Source organism: Schistocerca piceifrons, chromosome 2 (genome assembly GCF_021461385.2).
Source record: "Schistocerca piceifrons isolate TAMUIC-IGC-003096 chromosome 2, iqSchPice1.1, whole genome shotgun sequence".
NCBI classification, from domain to species: Eukaryota; Metazoa; Arthropoda; class Insecta; order Orthoptera; family Acrididae; genus Schistocerca; species Schistocerca piceifrons.
Window position 1 is genome coordinate 241,575,305 of NC_060139.1, and position 27,196 is coordinate 241,602,500.

A 27,196-nucleotide genomic window follows, 5' to 3' on the forward strand; every position below is an offset into this window, starting at 1 on the left:
AGCGCACGGGTAGTCAACCTTTTTTACCTACCGCCCACTTTTGTATGGCTGTTAGTAGTAAATATCTCAAACCACCCAGCGGTTGCACAGTAATGATTCTTTATAACGCACGGAAATTATCAAATTTATAAAGCAGAGCTACAGCAATTTAAAGCATATAACAATGGATGCTTACCAAATTTTATGAACACCTAATGAAAGTGTTTTTTAAGTCCCTACCGCTTAAGCCGATATTAATATTCGCGACTGAGCTTGGTGGCGCAGTGGTTAGCACACTGGACTCGCATCCGGGAGGACGACATTTCCAACCCGCGTCCGGCGATCCTGATTTAGGTTTTCCGTGATTTCTGTAAATCGCTTCAGGCAAATGCAGGGATGATTCCTTTGAAAGGGCACGGCCGACTTCCTTCCCCATCCTACCCTAACCCGATGGGACTGATGACCTGGCGCCGGCCGTTGTGACCGAGCGGTTCTAGACGCTGTAGTCCGGAACTACGCTGCTGCTACGGTTGCAGGTTCGATTCCTGCCTCGGGCATGGATGTGTGTGATGTCCTTAGGTTAGTTAGGTTTAAGTAGTTCTAAGTTCTAGGGGACCGATGACCTCAGATGTTAAATCCCATAGTGCCCAGAACCATTTGAACCATTTTGTGTACTTCAGCGTTGGCGTGATGTAATCTCCTTCTTTCTTCCCGCTAATCTTCGCTAGATTGAGCTTATACCTGCCCATTTCTGTTGTACAGGCATCAGCATCTTGCTGTTGAAGGCGAGTGTCGCAGACAGTTGAGCAGCATGGACAAGCCAGAGATGTACAGTCGCAACGGCGCGGACCTCGTGGTGACTGCCGCGAAACATGTTGAACAGCTGTGGCCGCTCCTCACGTGGCCCGAGCCGCCATTGCCCGCGCTAGACATCGGTTGCGGGCCCGGCGACATCGCCAGCAAGGTAGGCGCTACATCAGTTCCTTCCAGTCACATTAATACTCTCTCGGATCCTTCGACGAGCCAAAAAAACTTTGTTGCTTTCTGGAAACCATAATCAGTGCTGGAAATTCAGAAAGCCCTACAAAAAAGCTACACTTGTCAAAATGAATGGCTGCTCATTAAAAAAAAATGAATAAATGCAAGTAAATGCGCTTTAATTCTTTCGCTGCTACAGCCGTGCTCCCTGCATTTCGTTTTGAGCGCGGCTTTGTTGTCGGTGCACTGCTCGCCTACGCTGAGAGCACGTGTTCGGGCCGCTGTGAAATACTTATTATCCGCTTTTAAGAGAAAAGTTGTTGCCGTAGTCTTCAGTCCGAAGACTGTTTTGACACAGCTTTCCAATGCTATTCTATCCTGTGGGAGCCTCTTCATCTCCGAATAACTACAGCATCCTACATCCTTATGGATCCGCTTACCGTATTCATCTCTTGGTCTCCCTCTACGATTTCTTTGTACCCCCCCCCTCCCCCAAACTTCCCTCCAATACTAAATTGGTGATACCTTGATGTCTCAGAAAGTGTCCTATCAACCGTTCCTTTCTTTTGGTCAAGTTGTGCCACAAATACCTTGTCTCTCGAGTTCTGTTCAGTGCCTCCTCATTAGTTACGTGATCGACACATCTAATCTTTAGTATTCTCCTGTAGCACCGCATTTCGAAAGCTTCTACTCTCTTTTTTCTCAACTGTTTATCGTCCACGTTTCACTTCCATACATGGCAACGCTCCATACAAATACCTTCAGGAAAGACTTCCTAAGACTTCAATCTATGGAAGTGGAAATGAAGTCCCATGCTTCTTGACAGAGCGTAGGGGAACGATGCTGGAGACCCGCACCGTACTAAGCAAGGTCCTAATGGAGGTGGTTTGGCGCTGCCTTCCTCCGACCGTAATGGGGATGAATGATGATGATGAAGACGACACAACAACGTCCAGTCATCTCGGGGCAGTTGAAAATCCCTGACTGCGCCGGGAATCGAACCGGGGACCCCGTGCTCGGGAAGCAAGAACGCTACTGCGAGAGCACGAGCGGCTCACATTTAAATCCATATACGACGTTAACAAATTGTTGTTCTTAAGATATACTTTTCTTGTCATTGCCACTCTACTTCGGCCATCGTCTGTTATTTTTCTGTCCAAACAGCAAAACTCACCTACTACTTTAAGTGTCTCGTTTCCTAATCTAATTCCCTTAGTATCCCCTGATTTAATTAGACTACATTCCGTTATTCTTGTTTGTATTTTGTTAATGTTCATCTTATATTTTCCTTCCAACACGCTCACCAACTGCTCTTCCAAGTCTGTTACTGTCTCTGATAGAATTACAGAGTCACAGACAAACGTCAAAGTTTTTTTTCTTCTCCAGATTTTACGGGTATTTCTACACCAAAATTTTCTTTGGCTTCCTGTACTGCTTGCTCAATGTACAAATTAAATAACGTCGTCTATAGGCTACAACCCTGTCTCACTCCGTTCTCAAGCAGTGCTTCCTTTTCATGCCGCTCGACTGTCATAACTGCCGTTTGTTTCTGTACAAATTGTAAATAACCTTTCGCTCCTTCTATTGTACCACTGCTACCTTCAGATTTTCAAAGAGAGTATTCCAGGCAACATTGTCAAAAGCTTTCTCTAAGTCTAGAAATGCTAAAAACGTAGTTTCATCTTCCTTTAACCTATTTTCTAAGGTAAGTCGAAGGGTCAATGTTGCCTCGCATCTTCCTATATTTCTCCCGAATCCAAAGCGATCTTCCCCGTGGTCGGCTGCCACAAGTTTTTCCATTCTTCTGTAAAGAATTCGTGTTAGTATTTTGCAACGAAGACTTGTTAAACTGAAAATTCGGTAATTTAGCACCTGTCAGCAACTGCTTTCTTTGGAATTGAGATTACTACATTCTTCTTGAAGTCTGAGGGTATTTCGCCTGTCTCATATATCTTGCACGCCAGGTGTCATGGCTGACTCTCCCAAGACGGGGTGTCGTCTACCCCCGTGGACCTTGATTCGGCTTAGATCTTTCAGAGCTCTGTCAAATTCTTCTCGGAGTGTCATATCTCTTCTCCCAGTGTCATATCTCCCCTCTAATCTGCATCTACGTCCACATCCTCTTCTATAATACTGCCTTCAAGTTCATCACCCTTGTCTAGCTGCTCTATATACTCCTTCCACCTTCCAGCTTTCCCTTCTTTGCTTAGAACTACTTTACCATCTGATCGCTTGATATTCATACAGCTGCTTTTTTTCCCGCAAAAGGCCTTTTTAATTTTCCTGCAGGCACTATCTTTCCCCTAGTAGAATATGCTTCAGAATCCTTACATTTTTTCTGTGCCATTTCTGCTTAGATATTTTGCACTTCCTGTCAATCTAATTTTTTCAGCGTTTATATTCCCTTTCCCCTGCTTCATCTGCTGCACTTTTAATTTTTTTCCTTTCATCAAACTACTCTGTGAAAGGTAATTGATTTTCCCACATCTTACCATCTGATATCTTGGGTCGATAAGGGACTGAATTTCTTTTCATTAATCGTCATCGTTAATGTGTTGCATCAAATTAAATAAAACGTTGTACGTAATTTTAAAGAATTTTCAGAGGTAAAAGTGCATTGCATTAACTTTACATATGGTTCATTTTACCTTACACATTGCTGTCTGTGAAAGGTAGGTAAGATACCGAACTTAAATTTAAATTTGAGAGCAGAACGATATCTCATTTCGTTCTCAAGTTACTGGTTTTTATATCCGGGCTACGATCGCGCGCAACACACTCATTTCTGTCGCTGGTCATAACAATCGTCATAATTCATAAACAGTTCAAGATTTTGAAAAGAGGTTTATTTGCAAAAGACAGCACGCGAAAAGGCACGCATGTGATGCGATAAATACTCGAAACTTTTTAATTCACCATGCTATGGAACTAGCACCTCCTTACTAGTTAGAGGTCGGTGGAATGGGACGAGTTAATTTGTTTATTCGGAAGGGGAGGCCGACAGTGCTTTCCACCTTCTGGCCAGTCGTCGATGATAGAATCGAAGCGCAAGCCCTGCAGCTTTTTTTTACAGAAGCTATTGGGTAAAAAAATCATTTTTGCATTATAGCTTTATTTATTATGCTCGTCATGACGTGCCCATCATTTCGTTAATGGTTATAGTTATTGTGATATTTATGTGGAAGTCAAACACTGCGCGCAATTCTAAAACGTTTCCAAGGAAAAATTGGGGTCACTATAATTTTACGTTCGGTGCATATTACATATTATGTAGCTGCATATGAAATTTAGCTTACATATTGGATTTTTCTTTAGACTTCGGTGGAGGTCTCTATCTGTCACCAATCTGCAGAAAATTGATATAATGCAGCACACTCATTTGCAATCGCGTCGTGCCACTGATAAAGACAGAATGAAGTATTCACACATTTCATAAACGGTTTGAGATACTGAAATAAGGCTTTGGCAAATGAGAGCATACAAGGAGGAGAATATCTTGCCATATGGTTATTATGCAAAATTTCATAATCTACCGCGTTATTCCACTAACTAAAGACTTTTTCAATCAACGAACGTAATTTTTAAGGGCTATCGATATCTGATGAAATGAGGAATGCTGTGGGTTTTGGAATAACCTAAGTGAAGACATCACATATTTATTTTGTAGTGGGGATGTGCTTTTTCACAAATGGTAGACTTTATTTTTCCTCATTTTCTCACTTAACAAACTTAATAAAAGACCGTTTCAGAATTATCTCGCAACTCCGCATGCACAACACGCAATGAGGTGACACTGTGTAAACTCCCCTGTGTTTTGGCAAAAGAAGCAAATTTTAACATGTCAACAAGAGAAATGTGATGGTTTTACTCAAAATTCGTTACTAATGACGCCTCTCTGGAAGTTACGAATGATGACAAGCCAGGCGAAAATAAATTGCTTCATTTTTAACGGAATTCTTTTTAAACATTAACCAAAGCCGAGATGTGGGTATAGGTCTGGAGGGGGGGGGGGGGAAGGGGGAAGAGGGCAGCATTTAATATTTACAAAAAATGTGAGCGTAGGCTTCTGTTTATAACGGCATTTCCCCTCCAGCACTCGGTATTTCCCTTACGGTGTCTGGCCATAGCCCCCACCACCACCGCTCTCCCCATAGGTGCCCTGACGACTGCATATCTATGAATCACACTATTCTGCAAGGACTCTACTCTCTTCTTGCAACGCACCACTCCTGTTGCACAATGGCCTTACCATGGGATGACATGTGTAACTTACTTTCTCAAGTCCCTACATATTCTGGTAGAATAAGGGTAGCTAATTAGAAACAGCGGGTAAAAGTCCATAGCATGTTTGCGCTTTCACAGTTAGTTAAATGCACACCTCTGTAGAGCTTAGAACGCAGAAGAGTTCTCGGTCTCTCATTTTATGCCCTAGTCAGAATCCTATTTAGTGGTATGGTAGTGAGCAAGAAGCGTTGACCGACAAGAGCCAGGGACACTTGATTGTATTTCTGAGTGCTAGAGGAGTTTGCTTGTCGATTATCGTGATACGTAACCCATCTGCTTGACATTAGAGTTATCTGATGAGCACTCAACGCTCAACAGTGTGCTAAGCTGACCGTCGGAAGTCTTATACAACTCCTGAAGTCAGGAAGTTATACAGACGGCCGAGATGGAAAAAGAAGACCAGGAAAAATTACCTTCTTCCATACATGTGGATTTTGTACGCAATAGGCACTTTAATCACAGGTCCCCCTTCTCTCCTTCCTCCCGAGAGTTGAGAATCACCAACTTGCGACTGGGCTTTAGTGTCGCGTTTCGTTGCATTGATCCGAACAGAAACGGCTATGCAACTACTTAGATGATAGTGTAGTGCTAACAAGGTGGAAAGGCGCAGTATCGGTTGAAGAGAAACAGAATGAATTGGAAACGAACAAACAAACGCTGAATAACGAACGAACAAACAAACAAACGAAGTTTCCCAATGTCGATGCTTGACGGGCTAAAGAAAGCGAATGTCATAGTGTAGAATTATTCTTTATCCCTTTTCAGAGTATAATTTTAGATCCCGAAGGTATAAATAGAATAATGCCCAGTTTTGAATCTCACGGTTGTTGCAAGGTATTTATCTCCAAGGTTTATCATATAGTCTAATTCTTTAGGCTTTCCGGCGATCTGTTGACATTTTGAGGTGTCGGTTGTTCTGCTAGATATCAGTGTCGTCATTGCACAGTACTTTGTCAACACGACCTTCATCTTCAGCAGGTGCTACATGGAATCGCTGGTCGAGTGGAATGGGTCCAACATTTACACCTTCTGCTTTCTCCCTCCACGATCGATTCTAAGCGCTTCATTTGCGAAGCGTTCCCACTACAATCGTTCTGAGGAATTCCATTTTCGGTCCAGTGTGTCTGACAGCGATCAGGCATGCTGTTCTCGTTAAGGTGCATCTGGTGCTCCGTCTGGGACTCGTTCCCCTCCTCCATATCCTTAGTTATATACATTTTTTTGAGTTCTACTGTTGCAGTCGTTGTGTTTTTAGCAGCGCCAGTGCAAGACCCCAATACCGCGATTTTCTGCCACTCTTATCTCTGTTGAGTCTCTTAAATAACTGTTCCAGTATCTGGTGATCTGTTCCAGAACCTCGTTTTATTCATATATCATTATATGATTAAGTTCCAGTCAGTGCTCGAGAATGGCTGATTTAGTTTCCTATCGCAGCCATGTGTGCCTCTGCTGTTCTTGGCATCTGACGTTCACTAACCTGACTATTTGACCAATGTACGACATGCCACATTGGCAAGCTATGTTAGATATCTCGATTTTCGTAAACCAAAGCCATCGTTTACGTCGTTAAAACAAATTTCGGGCTTCCTGTCAGTCTTAGATGGCTCACCTGAAAATGACTGGCAGGTGTCCAGTCGAGATATAATACAATGAATTAAACGACGACCGCCTGCAAGCCAGGGAAATTTTAAAATTCACATATTTCACATTTCCCAGTAGACCTCTTAGTTTGGTAGGTGGACAGAACACACACTTGATGTTACGCTTCTTGAGAATCCTACTGATCTTTGCCCTGATAGCTCCTGCACTGGGTAGGCAAGCCACAGTCGTTGATTCATCTTGCTCTTCTTCTCTGTCGTGTGGCAGAGTGGCTGGTTGGATGGCCTTCTGAATCTGTTTTATCTTATATCCTTTATTGCAGAAGACTGAGGGCAGATGTTCTATTCCTGATGTCAGTTTATTTCGGTGGGACAAGGTGTGTAGAACAATGTCGTTAGAACTCCATCCTTCTGCAATGGATGATGACAGCTGTTACCTTGCAGGTACAACAAAGTGCGTGCTGGTTTGCTATACACACTGAAGACAAACTCATTTGCTCTCCTTTTGACTAACACATCCAGAAATGGCAGCTGGCTGTCTTTCTCCAGTCCCACAGCGAACTTTATATTTCCGTGGTGTGAGTTCATATGTTCCAAAAACTCACTGAGCCGTTCCCTATCACAGAGACAGATCACAAAAGTATCACCTACCTACCTGAAAAAGAATGTACGTTTGTATCTAGCCATGCTTCTTTCTCAAAGATTTCCATGAATCGATTGAGAACCATAGAGGTAGGGAGCTGCCCACAGCTGTTCCTTCTGTCTGCTGGTAGTATTAGTCCCCATACAGAAAATATGTTGAAGTCAGCATATGGCAACTTAGGTCCACCATATGATCCTCACATTTCTCTGCAATCATTTTCAGTGAGTCTGTCAATGGTATCTTGGTAAACAGGGAGACCAAATCAGAACTGACCATTCGTTACGTACTGTGGTATGTAGTGCCTTGAGATGTTGTATGAAATTTTCTAGGTTTTGGGTGTGCTGAATACACTCCCTCATATGTGGAGAATACTCAGCTGCTTGGTGCGTTGATGAACCAATATTGCTGACACTTGGGTGAGTGGACACCCTGTTTGTCTACTTTAGGCAGTCCATACAATCTAGGTCGAACTGCCGCTGTTGATCATAGTTGTTTGGTGACCCTCTTAGGCACACTTGTTGGCTTCAAGGCAACCCTGGTCTTCTCATCCACGCTGACTGTAGGGTCATATTCCAGATGGCTGAATCCTCCAGAACTTTCTCGTCGTAATCAGTCTGCTGCATAACGACTGTGGAATTCCCTTTGTCAGCGATGCTGCTGTCTTTCCAGAGTTTCGTGAGAGCCAGCCTCCTGTCGTTGAAAATGTTATATTTTGGAGTTATCGTCTTCGTGATCACCTGCAGTTCTCCTGCGGATTTCGTCTTCCACATTTAGTGGATTTGTGTTGTTTACTTGCTCCATTACACTGATGAAATTTGAAATAGGCTCATTCCTAGGAGTGGTTGCGAAGTGGAGGTCTCTGCTAAGTATGTTGAATGTGGTATCAGCAAACTGTTTACCACTTAGGTTAACTGCAGTGGGAGTATCTTTCATCTGCTGCGCTTTTTCATGATTATGACCAAACTTCGTAGACTGGCACAATGAGGCATTCTTCCTGACACAGTCTGTTAGGGACCAAGATGCACTGCGTTGAAAGCAACAGTACATGTGAACGCCCTTAGGACTTGTAGACATTCAGGCACTCACACACATTGAGCAACCCACAGCTCATCCGAGATGGCTCACATATGCCACTGAAACCTGAGAGATCCATTCTGTTGGTGTTACACATCTGCAAAAGCACCTGTCAGATGGGAATTGGAACAGTGACTGGTAATTAGCGTCAAAGGCTGAGGTACATTACAAGCAACTATTCAGCAACTCGCCTCGATATTGTGCATTATTCAGAACAACGTCTGAAAAAAGAACAGGTGAACTTTAACTAATCTGCTCATCCAGATAAGTGTCTGCAGAAATCTGCCAACTGACTACTGACAAATACCTGGGATCTCTATGGATATAGCGCTGCCACACATCACACAAAACAGAACTTATGCACACTTAGACATACATAAATACTAGATAATTGATGAAAAGTTGGTATTTCTTGGAATTGTCCTTCATCATTCGTTGTTGCAAAGTGTATAAATGATGTGTTCCTCACCTTCCGGGAGCCGCGCGTGGTAGCCGAGCGGTCTGAGGCGTCTTGTCACGGTCCGGGCGGCTCCCCCTGTCAGAGTTTCGAGTCCTACCCTCGGGCATGGGTGTATGTGTTGTCCGTAGCGTAAGTTAGTTTCAGTTAGATTAAGCAGTGCGTAAGCTTAGGGACTGATGACCTCAGCAGTTTGGTCCCATAAAACCTTGCCACAAATTTCCTAAATTTTACCTTCCGGGGGAAACAGTCGTACCTGCTGAACTATCTAGGCGAACGTCATGGATGGACTCGAAGATTGCTACTCAAATACTGAAGCTTTGAGTCGGAAAGCGATACTTACTTGGATACATACACTAGTAAAAAGACTACCCACAAAGGGCATGGATTCGAGTTCAAACCACAGTTCAGCGGTTAATTATATTTCATTGCAGAGGTAAATAATATTTCATAATGACAATCAGTAATTAATTTTGTTCTTATAACTGTCGCTATTTATATGTCACTGTTATGATTTTACAAAATAAGGAAAGGTGCCCTATAAGAAACTTAAAAGATGGAAACCATTCGACAATTCAAACATTAGTGGTGGCAGCGCAGTATGCTATTGTTTTGCAAAAGCCATAACTAGTACCGTACCCAGATGGGACCAGACTGACATTTACACGTTGCTTGATCACATGACTTCCTGAGTGCGCGTGTGTGGTATCTACAGACAGGTGGAAAGAAAAGCTTCTCTTAGGTGCCAGAAATGTAGTATATTGTGCAATGGTAGGTTTTATTTATCTGTTGTCCCTTTGTTCTCCATCTTCGATGGGTCTGAAGACCGGTATCATCACACTTCTGTCAGGGGTATGGAATGACCCCATAACAGATTCCTCCTTCTCATATTGAAACGTCCCCTTTGATGAACATTTATAAATGACTGTGCTTAAACTGACATAATATTTTTAGCGCAACGCAATCTGACTTTTAAAAATCCCTACAAAACAATGGCCCTGACTAACATTAACCCATACGTTTCACAAATCACTTACCTCACAAAAATCTTCGTTATTCGAACTACTGCAATACAGCGAACAGATTCAAACTACGGAAGGCACTAACTACTGATAGGCATAGTTAGCAAATGAAAGCTTTTAATAGAGAACAAACAATGTATTTACCTTAATAGTCATAATATATATATATATATATATATATATATATATATATATATATATATATATATATATCAGTTCATGACATCCATTCTTACAAATGAACTGTTTCTGATGGACACACCTCCAGAATATCCATTCTCAAAAATTCGCCATCTCACTTCCCCACATCCACCACTGCTGGCGGCTCACCTCCAACTGCGCAACGCTACGCGCTGTTAACATCCAGCTGCCCAACACTACAATAGCCAACAACAATGCAAACCAGCCACAGACTGCACACAGCACAGCCAGTGATTTTCATACAGAGCGCTACGTGGCGTTACCAATAAAAAAACCTACACAGCCTACTTACAATATAAACGATACACTACATAATTCCGTAAAGCGCGTTACAGCTTATCCAGAAAACGTATCTGTGTACTTTTGCAGGTTTTAGCCCCGCGGCTGCCACCTGGCACGAAACTAGTGGCCTGCGACATCAGCCCAGAGATGGTAGAGTTCGGCAGGCAGCACAACTCACACGCTGGCGCCATCACTTTCGAGCGCCTGGACCTTTTGGAACCTGATCTGGAGAACTCCGCCGTGTGGCAGTACACGCCCTTTGGCAAGGTGTTCGCCTTCATGCTGATGCACTGGGTGCCTAACCCCAGGTGCGTACTCACCATAATATCTTGTTATCTACAACAGCCAGCCGCTCACACTTCACTTCGACACCGTGGCCAATAGATTCCTGTACACGAGGATGTAACCACACAGCGAGTTCCAGCAATTTTAAGTCTGTACTCACCTATGTCTTTTGTGCTCGATAGAAGTATACCACACATGAACTGTTAGTAGACTGTCAGTACAGATGTATTACCACACTTCAGGACAACGCAACTGAATAATGTGTATGTACATTGACAATTCTCCTGACAAAAGCTGGAATTCTGAAAAGCACTAACTTCTTTCCTATTCAGCATCGCCAAAAGCCGATAAAAAGTTATTTGGTCTCTAGCTGCCAAATCCTGTACTCTACACACATTTCAAAGCACTACTTGTAATAAAGGAGAATTAATTTTGGAACTCCGAAGAGCTGCTTAATGAGTACCATATTTGTCGGTATTAGTTGTGGTCACAACATCATTCTCAAATCGAGCCAAGTAAGAGATAAGAGTGAAAGAGGAAAAGTGCGCTATAAACTTCAGTACGCCTTATGTACGGTACAACCGACGTATAGTTATCTACATCTACATCTACATCTATACTCCGCGAGCCACCTTACGGTGTGTGGCGGAGGGTACTTATTGTACCACTATCTGATCCCCCCTTCCCTGTTCCATTCACGAATTGTGCGTGGGAAGAACGACTGCTTGTAAGTCTCCGTATTTGCTCTAATTTCTCGGATCTTTTCGTTGTGATCATTACGCGAGATATATGTGGGCGGTAGTAATATGTTGCCCATCTCTTCCCGGAATGTGCTCTCTCGTAATTTCGATAATAAACCTCTCCGTATTGCGTAACGCCTTTCTTGAAGTGTCCGCCACTGGAGCTTGTTCAGCATCTCCGTAACGCTCTCGCGCTGACTAAATGTCCCCATGACGAATCACGCTGCTTTTCGCTGGATCATGTCTATCTCTTCTATTAATCCAACCTGGTAAGGGTCCCATACTGATGAGCAATACTCAAGAATCGGACGAACAAGCGTTTTGTAAGCTACTTCTTTCGTCGATGAGTCACATTTTCTTAGAATTCTTCCTATGAATCTCAACCTGGCGCCTGCTTTTCCCACTATTTGTTTTATGTGATCATTCCACTTCAGATCGCTCCGGATAGTAACTCCTAAGTATTTTACGGTCGTTACCGCTTTCAATGATTTACCACCTACGGCATAATCGTACTGGAATGGATTTCTGCCCCTATGCATGCGCATTATATTACATTTATCTACGTTTAGGGAAAGCTGCCAGCTGTCGCACCATGCATTAATCCTCTGCAGGTCCTCCTGGAGTACGTACGAGTCTTCTGATGTTGCTACTTTCTTGTAGACAACCGTGTCATCTGCAAATAGCCTCACGGAGCTACCGATGTTGTCAACTAAGTCATTTATGTATATTGTAAACAATAAAGGTCCTATCACGCTTCCCTGCGGTACTTCCGAAATTACCTCTACATCTGCAGATTTTGAACCGTTAAGAATGACATGTTGCAACACTTCTTTTCTGAAAACAGGTTTGTTTTATTCAGGGTTCCAATCTACCATATTATTCTCCACCATTTGGCTACTAAATCCTTTTTTCTTTCAACATAATCTCCGTTCAATGTAACGGTCTTACGCCACATTACTTGAAGGGCCTGTATGACCGCGTGGTAACACTCTACTGGTCGATTTTGTAGCCAGCATCTTGCTGCATCAGTAACTTCCCCATTATCCATGTTCTGCTTCTTGCTGAGTGCATCCTACTTTGGGCCAAATAGGTGGAAGTCGAAAGGTGCGAGATCCGGGCTTTGGGGTGGATGAGTGAGAACACCCATTGCGTGTCCATCTAGCGGACGAGTGTGTCAGCACTTCGAAAAGAGACGTCCACTTGTGCAGCGAGGTATCTGACTGTGATCCGCCGATCACCTCTAATGAGGGTGTCCGCACCTTCCAACATTGCAGGAGTCACAGCTGTGTGCACACCGCTGGCCGGCTGTATGGACAGGTTTGCGAGACCTTGTTGCGATAATGATAGACGTCTCGCTCAAAGACTCACCGTGATTTTGATCACTGCCAGTTGTCCGTAGACATTCTGCAAGCACCTACGAGTATCTTTGGTCGTCTGGTTTCCTGCAAAAGAAGCTCAACGACAGCTCTCTGCTTGGAACTGACGCCCGTTATATTTTGAGGGCTACGTATAAGCTCTGCCACCTATCGGAACTCCATGCAATTACAGGGGCTGACGCGAGAATATTCTATGGTGTCCCCCAACAAATTCCACGTTTTTTCAATCGATATTGGCCAAGAAAAAATGTATTCGATTACATTTTGAAAGCCCCTTGTATAACTATGACAAAGTACCATACAGTCGTTAGATAATATAACACATATAAGGTACTCACATAAATTGTTTAGAATTGTTCCAATAAATCTTAAAAGAATAATTTGTTGTAGGTCATATCTGAGATGTGAATCATCTTATAGGGACGTACTGGAAGAATCAAAAACAGGCAAAAAATTTGCGTGTGTATGACGACTACACATTACAAGATACATACAGAATGAGAAAATACAAACACAGTTAACCGTCACAAGTCGCTGACATTTTGCTAATGTACGTCAAAGAACATTTAATACTAACTACAGTTCGGTTCTGTACCGATAGGTTGGATCAACTCTAGCACAAGATAACAATTCTCGGCTTTGAGCCATGGCGTCATGTGTGACGTCACGAGTTTACGATGCAGAGGAGATAAGCTGTTATACATGCTATTATATATATTCGTTATCGTTGCTCGTAGCCAGCCACGCGATGTTATACAATAGCCAATGTCAATCGCTGATTCTCATAATTTTAGTTTACCGGTATCACAAATACATGGCTCTTTTTTTCCGAAAACCTAACAATTTCCTAAGTTCTGGTTAGGTTGGGACCTCTTAGCACAGATAAAATTGCTGCATGTGAAAAGAGGAGCAGTCATATTTATGGTCTTGCTTATCTCAAATATGTGACTCTTTACTTCGAATATGTCGTGATTTCCGGGGTTGTGGTTAGGCAGGGACCTAAGAGCACAGCACAAATTTACGAAGCAACAAAAGTACGGACAAGAATCTCATTAGCTATCTTCATCTGTCTCATCACTCATATTTGTAGTCTTGCTTTCTTCCAATATGTCATGCTTTCCGAGGCTGGGGTGATTCATCGTGTAGACTTCCTATCGTTCATCGTACAAACAGTTATTAACATCAGGAAGCAACGGAAAATTCACCGACATTGTAAGTGATCACTTAGCTTTTTTTGAGGACGCTGTTTTCTTATTTGGTGTTGGTATTTTAAGTTGTATTACACAGGTGAGCTCATATTGTCGATACTGCGCTTCGCTAGTTTTCGTGAATTTACATTATGCGTGTTGCGTTTCTTTTAAGATTTTATTCCTTGGTATCGGCGTACCTATCTGAAAAACATAGATCAACTTAGGTTATCGATGCCGTGTTAATTTAAATTTGGTGATTTTTGCCTTGGTGCGTCGTGCTGTTTTTTGTACAATATTTGTATTGGTACCTGGGTTTCGAGGCGAGCTATACAGCTCAACCCGTTGTCGGTATCACATTTCGTCAGTTTTCGTGATTTTTCGTTAGAGCTTTAGTGCGATTTTCTTTAGTACATTTCTGTACTGAAATTGGTCGTTCCATGTAAGCTATATTTCTCGACTCAGTTTGTTTATACCGCGATTTGTCAGCTTACGTGATTTTTCGCTAGGTATGTCTTGTTCCTAACTTTCTTGTGTTTCCTATATTTTACTGTTATTGTGATTCGGAGATTGTTAGATGTTACTTTCTACACCTACAAAACCCCATTTTCTCGTGGTTGTCTCGTTAGTTTCCATAACTGTAAATAAGGTTTTTCGCGCTATTATAGTTCGTGATTATATTTTGGCGCTATGGAAACGTTTACAAGTACTGTTCGCCATTTTGAAAACTTGGGTGCAGTATGAGTCATTTGTCGAAGCTGACGGCTGGAATCGTACGCTAGAGTTTATCCGACAGATGAACACTGATGTCAGTATGGATACGAGTTGTGGTGGTACTGAAGGTAGTTCCAATTAAGTTCTAACATTCAACCTAAACTTCGGCTGCTATTAAAGAACACAACGTAAGTTCATCATATAGGACCTAAATCTCTTAAGGATACAAAATAGAGAAAATAACAAATTCACAAGAGAACTGTCTAATAAAGCGAACGTATCTCATCCACAAAGCTTCATTTTCCATATTTGTATGAATAAAATCATATCTACTGCACTTGCCAAATGAGGCAACAAGAAATTATCAGTGTTTCAGACTTCGCGTTGCTGTCAGCCCAGAAATTAAATATGTGTTAAAAATGTACATCTTATGACTTTCGGGAATATAAAGTTGAGCAATTTGCCGCAGCCAACATGGACTTTCAGTTGCCCAATAATGCATGTTATCCGAATTAACATTTCAATGGTTCGTGAATGTAGACTCGTCAGTAACTAAAATCAAATTAATAAATGTGTCATCCCTCTGAATCTGAAGTTGAGCCCATTGGTAGAGTTCATTGCGACCCATACAAATCGTACCAGTTAATTCTTGGTGGAGACTGATATAATACGGATGATATTTATGGCGATGCAGAACACGAACAACACTACTCTGGTTCATGCCAGATTCCCTTGCGATTTGACGCGAACCAACGCAAGGATCTCGAACCACAGTGGTAAGAATACCAATTTCCGTAACCTCGTTAGTAACTTTCATTTGCCGGTTATGTTTCCGATGCGTTAAACATCCAGTTCTTCTCAATTTATCATACACATATTTAAAGGTACGACGTGTACGGTGAGTACGTTGAGATATCTTTCAGCGTGTAAGTCTCTAGCTCTCACTGAATTTCGATGGCATTCTCCGTAAATGAGAAGCATATCGACTTGTTCTTCGAAGGAATACCTCATTCACATTCGCTTGATTCGACGATACTAGTCTTACCGTTCCTATTAGTGTTGCTATTACCGTCGAATGGTGATTGCTTGTCAATAGCACGTTACGTGGATACGCCGTATTCGGCGAATATTTACTGTTTAGAATATACGAGAGACAATTGTGAGTGCATGTTCTTCGATAAGTGCCGAAGTGATAAGGAATACCACTCAATCCATGATAAGAAGATTGCAGAACTGCATTGATACCAATGGTAATCACTTCGAACACCTTCTGTAAATGGACATTCATGCCACTTTTTTGGCCTTCGTTGACCTTCAAAGACCTACTGTTACACATCACTGGATTCGTCTCGATAGCCGCTATCAGAAAATAAGTACCAAACTATAGCATCCCATTTCGGCTCCTATCTTTCGGAGTTATTCTAGGTGGCAATAGCCAGTGAAAAATTGGAAATTTGTGGTAAGATCTTACGAGACCAAACTGCTGAGATCATCGGTCCCTAAGCTTACACACTACTTAACCTAACTTAAACTAACTGACGCGAAGGACAACACACATATCCATCCCCGAGTGAGGATTCGAACCTCCGACGGGGGCAGCCGCGCGGGCCGTGACAAGACGCCCAGACCACGCGGCTGTCCCGCGCGGCAATAGTACTTTTTCTTTGAATTTAAACATCTGTTCTATGCTTACGTGGTTAGATTGGAAGTGTTGGAGATTGTCTCTTCAGAAGTCATCAAGCGAGTTTTATCTGCCTTTTTAAATAAATATATTTAGCGTTTATATTTGGTGGATTTGGATGTTGTGATATTCAGTATTGATACAACGACGTTGTGATGTGGTGTGATATCAGTGATAATGCTCCCTATTTGGTCAGGATTTTTTGTTGCCAAGAGGCCAGTTATGTTTTCGCAGCCATTTACACTTAGAGTAGGCTCCTGAACAAATAGTTCAAAATAATTTTCTACGTCAACATTCAGTACTATTTCGGACGACGTTTTATGTCTACCTTCAACTTTAAACTTGTAGTTTCGCCATTGTATCGAAGGTAATGCAAATTACCGCCAACAACTGTAATTGTGTGAATGGAGTACCTATTTGAAATGCGACTCAAGTTTAAATTTCCTTTGAACTTTCAAACAACTCTATCATCTGAGAGGGCGGGGAACCACTTATTGCCCGCAGCTCGTGGTCGTGCGGTAGCGTTCTCGCTTCCCACGCCCGGGTTCCCGGGTTCGATTCCCGGCGGGGTCAGGGATTTTCTCTGCCTCGTGATGGCTGGGTGTTGTGTGATGTCCTTAGGTTAGTTAGGTTTAAGTAGTTCTAAGTTCTGGGGGACTGATGACCATAGATGTTAACTCCCATAGTGCTCAGAGCCATTTTTGAACCACTTATTAATTTATTCCGCTTGTCAAGTATAACCTCTAACTACACTCAGTCACAGAAATTATCTATTTCAGTTTCACTACAAGGTGAAGTACTTCTGATAGAGTCCGCAGCTCGTGGTCTAGTGGCTAGCGTTGCTGTCTGTGGATCACGGAGTCCCGGGTTCGATTCCCGGCCGGGTCGGAGATTTTCTCTGCCCGGGGACTGAGTGTTAGTGTTGTCCTCATCATTTCATCATCATCATCATCATCATCATCATTCGTGACAGTGTCTAGATTGGATTGTGTAAAAATTGGGACTCCGTACGGGCGCAGATGACCGCGCAGTTGAGCACCCCACAAATCCCTTCCAATCCGAAGCGACACACATCGTGAGTACCGTCTTGAGACACCACCTGTAGTTGGCTGCACCACATGCTCATGGTATCCGGAAGAACGCCTTCCACATCCGGAACAACTCCTTCCGGTGTGCACATAGAGTGTACACTGTATCCTTCCCCCCCCCCCCCCCCCCCCCCCCCCCCGGGAACCCTATTCCCAAGGAGCGCCGGTATGGGGGCCTACGCAAAGCACAAATTGAATGCAGTTAATCATACCAAATACGAACCGGTTAATTAGGACGCCAGAGTAAGCTGCGCAATACAGAAGCTCTGCTACCTGAAGATCCCGTACTAAGGCCGACCCTAAGCGCTCCTGTCTCACTGACATATAAATTAGCGAAACACTTGGGCTCTCTACTTCAACTGCACATTCGAGAAACGTACACGTACATAAAGGACTTGGGACATTTCATTGAGAACCCGAAGAAACTACAACTTGGACCAAACGACATCCTGCTCAGCTATAACGTTGTTCCTTTGTTTACCAAAGTGCCTCTCCTTGTCTCTGCGGAACGTGTCGATTTCACTTTTCAACAAATTATTAATAGGCTCTTTCATGCATGTCCTATCACGAACTACATCCTTATGTGGAATGACGTCGTCATGGGTAGTTCACTTGATGTAAAAATGGCCAACTTCTTCATGGCGCATTTCGAAAGACATGCCGTGAACTTGGCAGCTTGTGAACCTAAGGTGTGGGACAGGTATGTCGATGACACTTTCGTCTTGCGGAGCCGTGGTGAGGAATATCTGACTGACTTCCTTGAACATTGGCTAAGGCTAACATAAGATTTGCTACGGAGGTAGAAAAGGACCAACAGCTACCCTTTCTAGATGTGCTGGTTACGAGGAATGGTGAGAATTTGAAACACAGCATGTATTGAAAACCAACAAATACGGACCGATAGCTGCACACACTGTCAAATCATCACCCAAGTCGGAACATAGGAATGGTTATTACGCTAGTAGAGTGCGGAAGAAGTATACCAGAGCCGTAGCAAACGGCCGATTTCTGTCCTCATACATGAAACATTCCCAGCGTGTGCTCCGTCTCTAACCTCGATGTCGACGGGACGTTAAACTCCAATCTTACTTCTTTTGGAAGCTAGAATTCTTTCTGGGACGCAATGGGTGCTCCAGCGTTCATATAAGAAATGTCATGTAACCCAAAACTCGGCAAATTGACACTAAGAAATGTCGGGCTTGACCTTTGTGCCACTTGTCCACAGGGTGACGGCCAGAATCAGCCGTATATCTTGCAAACACGACGAAAATAAAAAACAACTGCTCTCATGGTCATGGTCTGCCTCATGTATTGTTTTTTATTTTTTCATGACAATGATTTTATATCAGATGGTCTGCCTCATGTATCGTTATATCCAAATAGTTTAAAAATGTTAAGCTACATTCAGATCCGATGATGGCACCTTTAGTGTGTTGAAACCGGTTATCCAGTAAACAGTATTTAAGCGATCTTGGCTTTTGAATTATTTCTACAACAGAGTGATCGCTCCACTACACACTATGTGTTCACTGCGAATTACATGACCTGTGCCTAGACATCTAATGCCACACACTTCCAAAAATACAATTTCTGGGTGCGTGCTCGACTCCATTCCACCACCAGTGATGGAGACTGAATGCTTGACAATGCTAACCACTAGTGCTGGCGAAACGTCAGAAAAATCGTTAAGGAAACGCCAATCGAAGAACCTGAAGCAGAAGGCAGCAGGTAATGCGTTAAACCACAAGTATTTTTCTCTTGCATGTGAAACCTGTTTGAATGTGTATTAATCTGATGGCAACCGTACTGGGGTCTAATATTACACCCCTTGACCCGGCAGCTACATCAGCAAAATAAAATAAAATTCACAAAATTTCAAAGGGCTAAGAATCGCTTATGCAGTTTCTCATGTAAAAGGCGTTCCCTTACTCATAAAACTGCGCTTAGATTTTGCGAGTCGGTAATATTTGCAACGTAATATTGTACTAAGTGAGATGATGCTTTTGGATTACGAGTGTTTGCATAATTCGTGACACAGATTTTTGTCCTCCAGCATCTGCTGAATAAATGTCACTTTTTCAAAGCAATCGTTTAACTGAACGTCAGCATTACATGACAACATCCTTTTTCATATGCCACACAATTTTGGAATTAACTAAATGAGGTGGTTCCTCATTAACCCACAATTTTACTATTGTCTTTACCTGCTATTGATCCACAGTTCATGGCAACAAAATATTGGGTAACGTATTAATGTTGTTTCAGCAATCGAAATACGAATTTCTTACCTTACCCTGTGGTACAATTTCGGAAGGATTTTTTTGCACCAATATAATCAATAACCGATTATCAAAAGTGTACTGTTGTGATAAATATGAATTACGTATCAAAATGGAATTGACAGATATGGAATTTTTGCTTATATTCAAAGAGTTGGTTGGCAGGTATCGCAATCGGTCTACTTCGATAATCGAAGATTATGTGACAACTTCCATTAGTAAGTAGATTTAAATTGATGATTAGGCATGGACGATTTGTAATACGAGTTTTAGGCTGTTTGTGGCACTGTCTGTAACTGGTCACAGGCTGCACTACAAGTGACACGGATGTCGCATACACCTATATTAACTGACTGACACTCATAACGGTCACTCTCGAACCTAACCCAAAATGTTCACATTTAAAGTAATATCGGCTGGTTTTCCTGTTGCAGAGTTTACGTTGGCCTTCGTAGGATTTTAGTGCACTGTTATTTTCTTTAAATATTTTGTTTTCAAGTACCTTATATTTTCTTCAATAAAATATGCTTTTCTGAGCTTTGTGGGAGGTGCTTGTGTTCTCTCTGTCCGATTTTACATACGTTTACAAAACAGTGACATATATAACGTTAATAACCAGGTTGACGTACAGCGACTGATAGCTTCCAACTTCGAGACTGCAGTTTGGCCTCCTTAAAATGGACTGATTTTTACGGTCGACTGCAGTAACCCCATTGCTGCCTTCTTCAGAAATCGAGCTACTTTAGTCAGAATTGTAAAACTTCTAAGCGATCAGCTATTTTTTAAACAGTGGCGTCAATTACGAGAGTGATGAAAAGCTTAAAAGAGCTATAACATTCTTCAAATTTGAAGTATCTATTTTGCAAGTAGCGGGAGTTATCCTTGTGTTTCGACAAATGATCGAAGGTTACATATTGTCGCATCACAGAAAAGGAAGCTGTGTCAATGCAGTGATGGCCACCTCACTGTCTAGTTTCACAGCGCTGAAGTAGCGATCTGTGACACGTATGTTTAGTAGTGAAGCTATTAAACCTATGGAACGTATCCAAAAATGAAAACTCAATACAATTCGAGTGTGTCCCTGCAGCAAGAGTACGATTGGTGCAGAAAATTGGCGTACTGGCGAACAGAAACATTGCAACAGTGGAACAGATTGTGAAAGAAAACATACTATAAACCAAATAGTCACTATTTGGGCTGTTAGTCTTGGTGCAGAACACAACACTGTCCATGTTGTGCTGGGATTCAGTAAAGTGTCCGCGAGATGGGTGCAACATCAGTTGACTGATAGATTATTGCGTTGATGCCTTTGAAGAACTTTTGCACCGTTTCCAGATCGCAGACGATGGATATCTGGGCAGAATTGTTGCAAGAGATGAGGTATGGGTGGGTAATCTCCAAGCTAAAACGAATATGTCGGACCGAGCGAGGTGGCGCAGTGGTTATCACATTGGACTCGCATTCGGGAGGACGACGGTTCAATCGGCGTCCGGCCATCCTGATATAGGTTTTCCGTGATTTCCATAAATCTCTCCAGGCAAATGCCAGGATGGTTCCTTTGCAAGGGTACTGCCGACTTCCTTCCCCATCCTTCCATAATCCGATCGAATCGATGACTTCGCAGTTTGGTCTCTTCCCCCAAACAACCTAACCCAACCCCGAAAATGTCGGGCAGGGAATGGCACCATTCAACAGTCGGTAGGAAAAGTCAAAATTTCTACTGTCCTCACTGACTAGGGTAATGTCAGCAGCATCGCATGCTAACAGAGAGAAGCAGTTCACACTATGCGGCAAGCAACACCTTCATCCCTGAGCTATATTCTGGGGCAGTACAGACACACACCACGTAAAACAGCAGTGATTCAGTGTCGTGGGGTGCACACCACGACGCGTGTACTCGTCAGCTCAACCGCCGTGAGGCAGGGACAAACTTAAATCTTATTCTACGAGTATACTCGACCAAACAGTCCTAGTCTAACAAACGTTAATTTAATATCTGGAGAACAATAACTTTCATTATAGCGGTCGTAATAAGTGGGTGTTTTCACAGGCGTGGTGTCCAGAATGTGCACAAACTGCTGTCGGCAGGCGGAGAAGCTGTTTTCACAATGATAGCTAACATGGGACTTTTCGCTGCGTATGAGGAAATGGCTGAAGACCCTCGCTGGGCGCAGTACATGCAGGTAAGATATTCTCTACGTGCAAACAACACTGTCCATTGTTTGTTTTATGTTTTGGAAATGGTCATTTCGTCAGTGAATTACCAGGAAAACCAGGTATGAACTACAGAACATCAAGTAACTGGGAAAGTAACTGAGCACTATGGGACTTAACATCTGAGGTCATCAATCCTCTAGAACTTAGAACTACACCTAAATAACCTACGGACATCACACACATCCATGCCCGAGGCAGGATTCGAACCTGTGACCGTAGAGGTCGCGTGGTTCCGGACTGAAGCGCCTAGAACCGCTCGGCCACTGCAGACGGCCGTTGCCACAATATTTTTCCATTAATTGCCATTATGCCGTGTGTATCACACTATCACAGGCGCTACGAATTAACGACACATAACTGAAAAAGAATAAAATATTGTCTTGGAGAGAGTATATTTTTCCCTGCACGTTGTCAGCACGAGACCGATAACTCATTAAATTATGTAGCTGCAAACAAGAGCCCGTGCTATGCACCACATTCACCACGCACCCCCACCATTAGACAAATGCAAACCTTTTGTGTCAGGTTGTTGTGGTGTCTCTGTTCTCAGAGAGCAGAAAAGCAGGCAAGAGTAGGCTCTGCACAGCCTATAGGAGATGGGAAACGTATTTCTCCGTCGTTTCACGTGTCTCACTTGTACACTCAGAACGCCGCAACGACACAATATGTGACATTCCGCTATTTCGTGTTTTCAGAATTGGAAGTTCCTAAAGAAAACTGAAAAATTTCAAAAAATGGAGGGAAGGGAGCGAAAATTCCATTGCGGGCGTATAATAAGCCGCCTCCTCATAACGTAATTACTCGATAGAACGATTTATAATTTGAAATAAATTGAATAATGTTACTGAATGTGTCTCTTTTTTAATTGCGTTTATCGTGTAGCTAAGAAAAACTCCTTCTTTTGCAGACGAATGACTATCCTGTTTTTAACCAAAATATGGATCGATTATTCATACCGGGCTTCGTCGGTCACCTATTACACTCCTGGAAATTGAAATAAGAACACCGTGAATTCATTGTCCCAGGAAGGGGAAACTTTATTGACACATTCCTGGGGTCAGATACATCACATGATCACACTGACAGAACCACAGGCACATAGACACAGGCAACAGAGCATGCACAATGTCGGCAATAGTACAGTGTATATCCACCTTTCGCAGCAATGCAGGCTGCTATTATCCCATGGAGACGATCATAGAGATGCTGGATGTAGTCCTGTGGAATGGCTTGCCATGCCATTTCCACCTGGCGCCTCAGTTGGACCAGCGTTCGTGCTGGACGTGCAGACCGCGTGAGACGACGCTTCATCCAGTCCCAAACATGCTCAATGGGGGACAGATCCGGAGATTTTGCTGGCCAGGGTAGTTGACTTACACCTTCTAGAGCACGTTGGGTGGCACGGGATACATGTGGACGTGCATTGTCCTGTTGGAACAGCAAGTTCCCTTGCCGGTCTAGGAATGGTAGAACGATGGGTTCGATGACGGTTTGGATGTACCGTGCACTATTCAGTGTCCCCTCGACGATCACCAGTGGTGTACAGCCAGTGTAGGAGATCGCTCCCCACACCATGATGCCGGGTGTTGGCCCTGTGTGCCTCGGTCGTATGCAGTCCTGATTGTGGCGCTCACCTGCACGGCGCCAAACATGCATACGACCATCATTGGCACCAAGGCAGAAGCGACTCTCATCGCTGAAGACGACACGTCTCCATTCGTCCCTCCATTCACGCCTGTCGCGACACCACTGGAGGCGGGCTGCACGATGTTGGGGCGTGAGCGGAAGACGGCCTAACGGTGTGCGGGACCGTAGCCCAGCTTCATGGAGACGGTTGCGAATGGTCCTCGCCGATGCCCCAGGAGCAACAGTGTCCCTAATTTGCTGGGAAGTGGCGGTGCGGTCCCCTACGGCACTGCGTAGGATCCTACGGTCTTGGCGTGCATCCGTGCGTCGCTGCAGTCTGGTCCCAGGTCGACGGGCACGTGCACCTTCCGCCGACCACTGGCGACAACATCGATGTACTGTGGAGACCTCACGCCCCACGTGTTGAGCAATTCGGCGGTACGTCCACCCGGCCTCCCGCATGCCCACTATACGCCCTCGCTCAAAGTCCGTCAACTGCACATACGGTTCACGTCCACACTGTCGCGGCATGCTACCAGTGTTAAAGACTACGATGGAGCTCCGTATGCCACGGCAAACTGGCTGACACTGACGGCGGCGGTGCACAAATGCTGCGCAGCTAGCGCCATTCGACGGCCAACACCGCGGTTCCTGGTGTGTCCGCTGTGCCGTGTGTGTGATCATTGCTTGTACAGCCCTCTCGCAGTGTCCGGAGCAAGTATGGTGGGTCTGACACACCGGTGTCAACGTGTTCTTTTTTCCATTTCCAGGAGTGTATTATTATTTTCGATTATTCCCATTTAAGAGAGCGTTTGAACTTGAATTCCTTTATTATGATTGTTTATGTTTTTTCTGAACCCAAATTTTCTTCATGTGTTCACTGTGTTGTTTCTTTCGCTCCGCTGTCCATTTGCATCCTGGTCTCTTCTGTGTTGTGGTGTCAAATTTATGTTTTTTGATGATGTTCCTGCATTCAGTTCTATTTTCTGCATCGTTTACTGTTATGTGTGCTTGTCTGAGGTCTTCATCAACTTCTTTTATCCATTTTGTTTTCCCCTGCCTGAGTTGATGACTTTAAGAATTCGCTTTGAAATTCTGTTTTCATTCATCCTGTAGATATGTCCGTAGAACTGCATTATTCTTTTCCTTACTGTATCCGTAATCTTGTCTGTGTATTTATATAATTCTGATGTTGGTCTCTTCTTCCAGATTCCTTTCTCTTGTATCGGGCCAAAAATTTTCCTGAGAATTTTCCTTTCTTGTTTCTCTATTTCTTTGATTTTAGTTTGCCCACCTATTTGTGTTGTTTCAGATGCATACAGTGCATCCGGAAGTACGACAGTGTTGTAGTGCCTCAATTTTGCGTTAATAGATATGGACTTTTTGTTATAATAGTTACACGTGAGTTTATATGATTTCTGTAGTTATTTTATTCTTTCCTCATTGTCCTTTAGGTTGATCCCTGATGGCTGGATGATTTCTCTCAGGTACTTAAAATGTGGTACTTGTACGATTTTCCCATGGGTTGTCACAATAGGCAATTTGTCTTGTGGCACTCTTTCTATGTACTGGTTTTCTCATATGAGATTTGCAGGCCAGTTCTTTGTGCAATTTCGTGTAACTTCTCTATGGCGTTAGTGGCTTCTTTTCTATTATTTGTGAGGATTGCAAGGTCATCCGCAAAAGCTAAACACTTCACATTGAATCTATTATCTTTTATAATGCCAATTTGGATTCCTTTGACTTCTTTTTCCCGTGTCCTGATAATTTTTTCAAGAATGATATTAAAGAGTAATGGTGAAACTCCGTCACCCTGTCGCACTCCAGTTTGGATTTCAAATGGTTCCGAGATATCCCCCATAAATTTAACCTTGGAGATTGTGTCAGTTAATGTTTCCCGAATGATTGCTCTTGTCTTTCTGTCAATGCTGAATTCTTCCAGCGTCTTGCAGAGCGCTACTCTGTCTATTGAGTCGTAGGCCTTTTTAAAATCTACAAAAGTGACCACTGTGTTTCGGGTGTTTCTCATCTGGAGAATCATTTTCAGATTCCAGATCTGCTCTATGCATGATCGTCCCTTGCGAAAACCAGCCTGGTATTCTCCTATTTGTGGGTCAGCTTGTTCTTCTAATCTATTCATGAGAACTTTTGATAGGATTTTATAAGTGACCGGTACGAGTGAGATACCCCTGTAATTATTTGGTTCAGTTTTGTCCCCTTTTTTGTGTCAGGTCACCTATAATATAAAGAAAATTATTTAACTACACACATTTCCTTAGGAGATCTGTATTTTATCCTGGCAGAGCATTTAAATTATTCTGACAAACTGAGCATTGCTAAGGTATTACTTTTGCCAGATTTGTATTAGAAACGAAGACAAACAAGAAACTGTGTTTCTAATGAAGTATTGAAAAATTCTATTACCATATCCTCGTGAAGACACGTTTGAGAATACTAAACAGTCGTACAAGGAAATATACAAAATGTACAAATGTGTAAGCACAGCATCCAAATTAAGAAACAAGACCTGGACAGTTTTTGCAGGCTGGGCCGCGTGCCTACAACGCGATTTTGTAAACATCACTATGGCAACACCTCTTCATAGCTTTATGAACTGCTATCGTTTACGCCTACAGACGTTTACGTTTTGAAGTTTAAAGCTGTCAAAAGAGATGTCAGGTGCCATGGATTTCCTTATATTGACTCTACTGTAGCAGTGTCTCAGAGGTAAAGAATAAATGTATTAAAACTTCATGCATGATGCGGCATTTTTTCACGCATCTCAGTGTTTATGACTTCATATTTACTGAAATGTGATGAATAGGTTATTTTTACCCCCAACAGCGATTGTTTTTCGACAGGAAGAGACATGTGTAAGACGTTTGGTTGAAATCGGTCCAGTTGTTTACGAGAAGACCAGGAACATACACGCCCTCCTGGATTTATGAATATATTGTTGTGATTTATCCCATCATCTATAATTTCACTGACATCGATTTGTTGTAGAATCATGGAACATATTTTGTGTTCAGACATAATGATCTTTCTAGACTCTGAGAAGCTCATCTGCAGAAACCAACACGGTTTTAGGAAAAAGCGGTCATGCGAGACACAGCTAGCCCTCTTTGTGCATGATATACAACAGGCTATACCGGCTCCCAGGTTGATGCCATATTCCTCGACTTCCGAAAGGCGTTCGACTCAGTTCCACACTGTCGCTTGCTCCAAAAAGTGGGCGGTTACGGTCTATCCGATGACATATGCAGTTGGATAGAAAGTTTTCTAACAGACGGAGAGCAGTATGTCGTCCTGAATGGGGAGACTTCAACAGAAACAAGAGTAACATCAGGTGTGCCCCAGGGCAGCGTAATAGGTCCGCTGCTTTTTACGTTTTGCATGAACGATTTGGTTGATGGTACTGACAGCGGCATTAGACTGTTTGCCGATGATGCTGTAGTCTACAGGAAAGTAGTATCACACGACAG

General features: G+C 43.0%; 1 protein-coding gene across 1 annotated transcript in view; it reads left to right on the top strand.

Moving 5' to 3' along the window:
• Positions 1-790: 790 nt before the first annotated feature.
• Positions 791-27,196, top strand: part of LOC124775282 (juvenile hormone acid O-methyltransferase-like) — a 46,652-nt gene continuing 20,246 nt past the window's right edge. The window contains exons 1-3 of the mRNA XM_047250119.1: positions 791-943; positions 10,606-10,826; positions 21,919-22,051. Coding sequence (XP_047106075.1) covers positions 791-943; positions 10,606-10,826; positions 21,919-22,051 — 507 coding nt within the window. The remainder of the gene's footprint in view (positions 944-10,605; positions 10,827-21,918; positions 22,052-27,196) is intronic.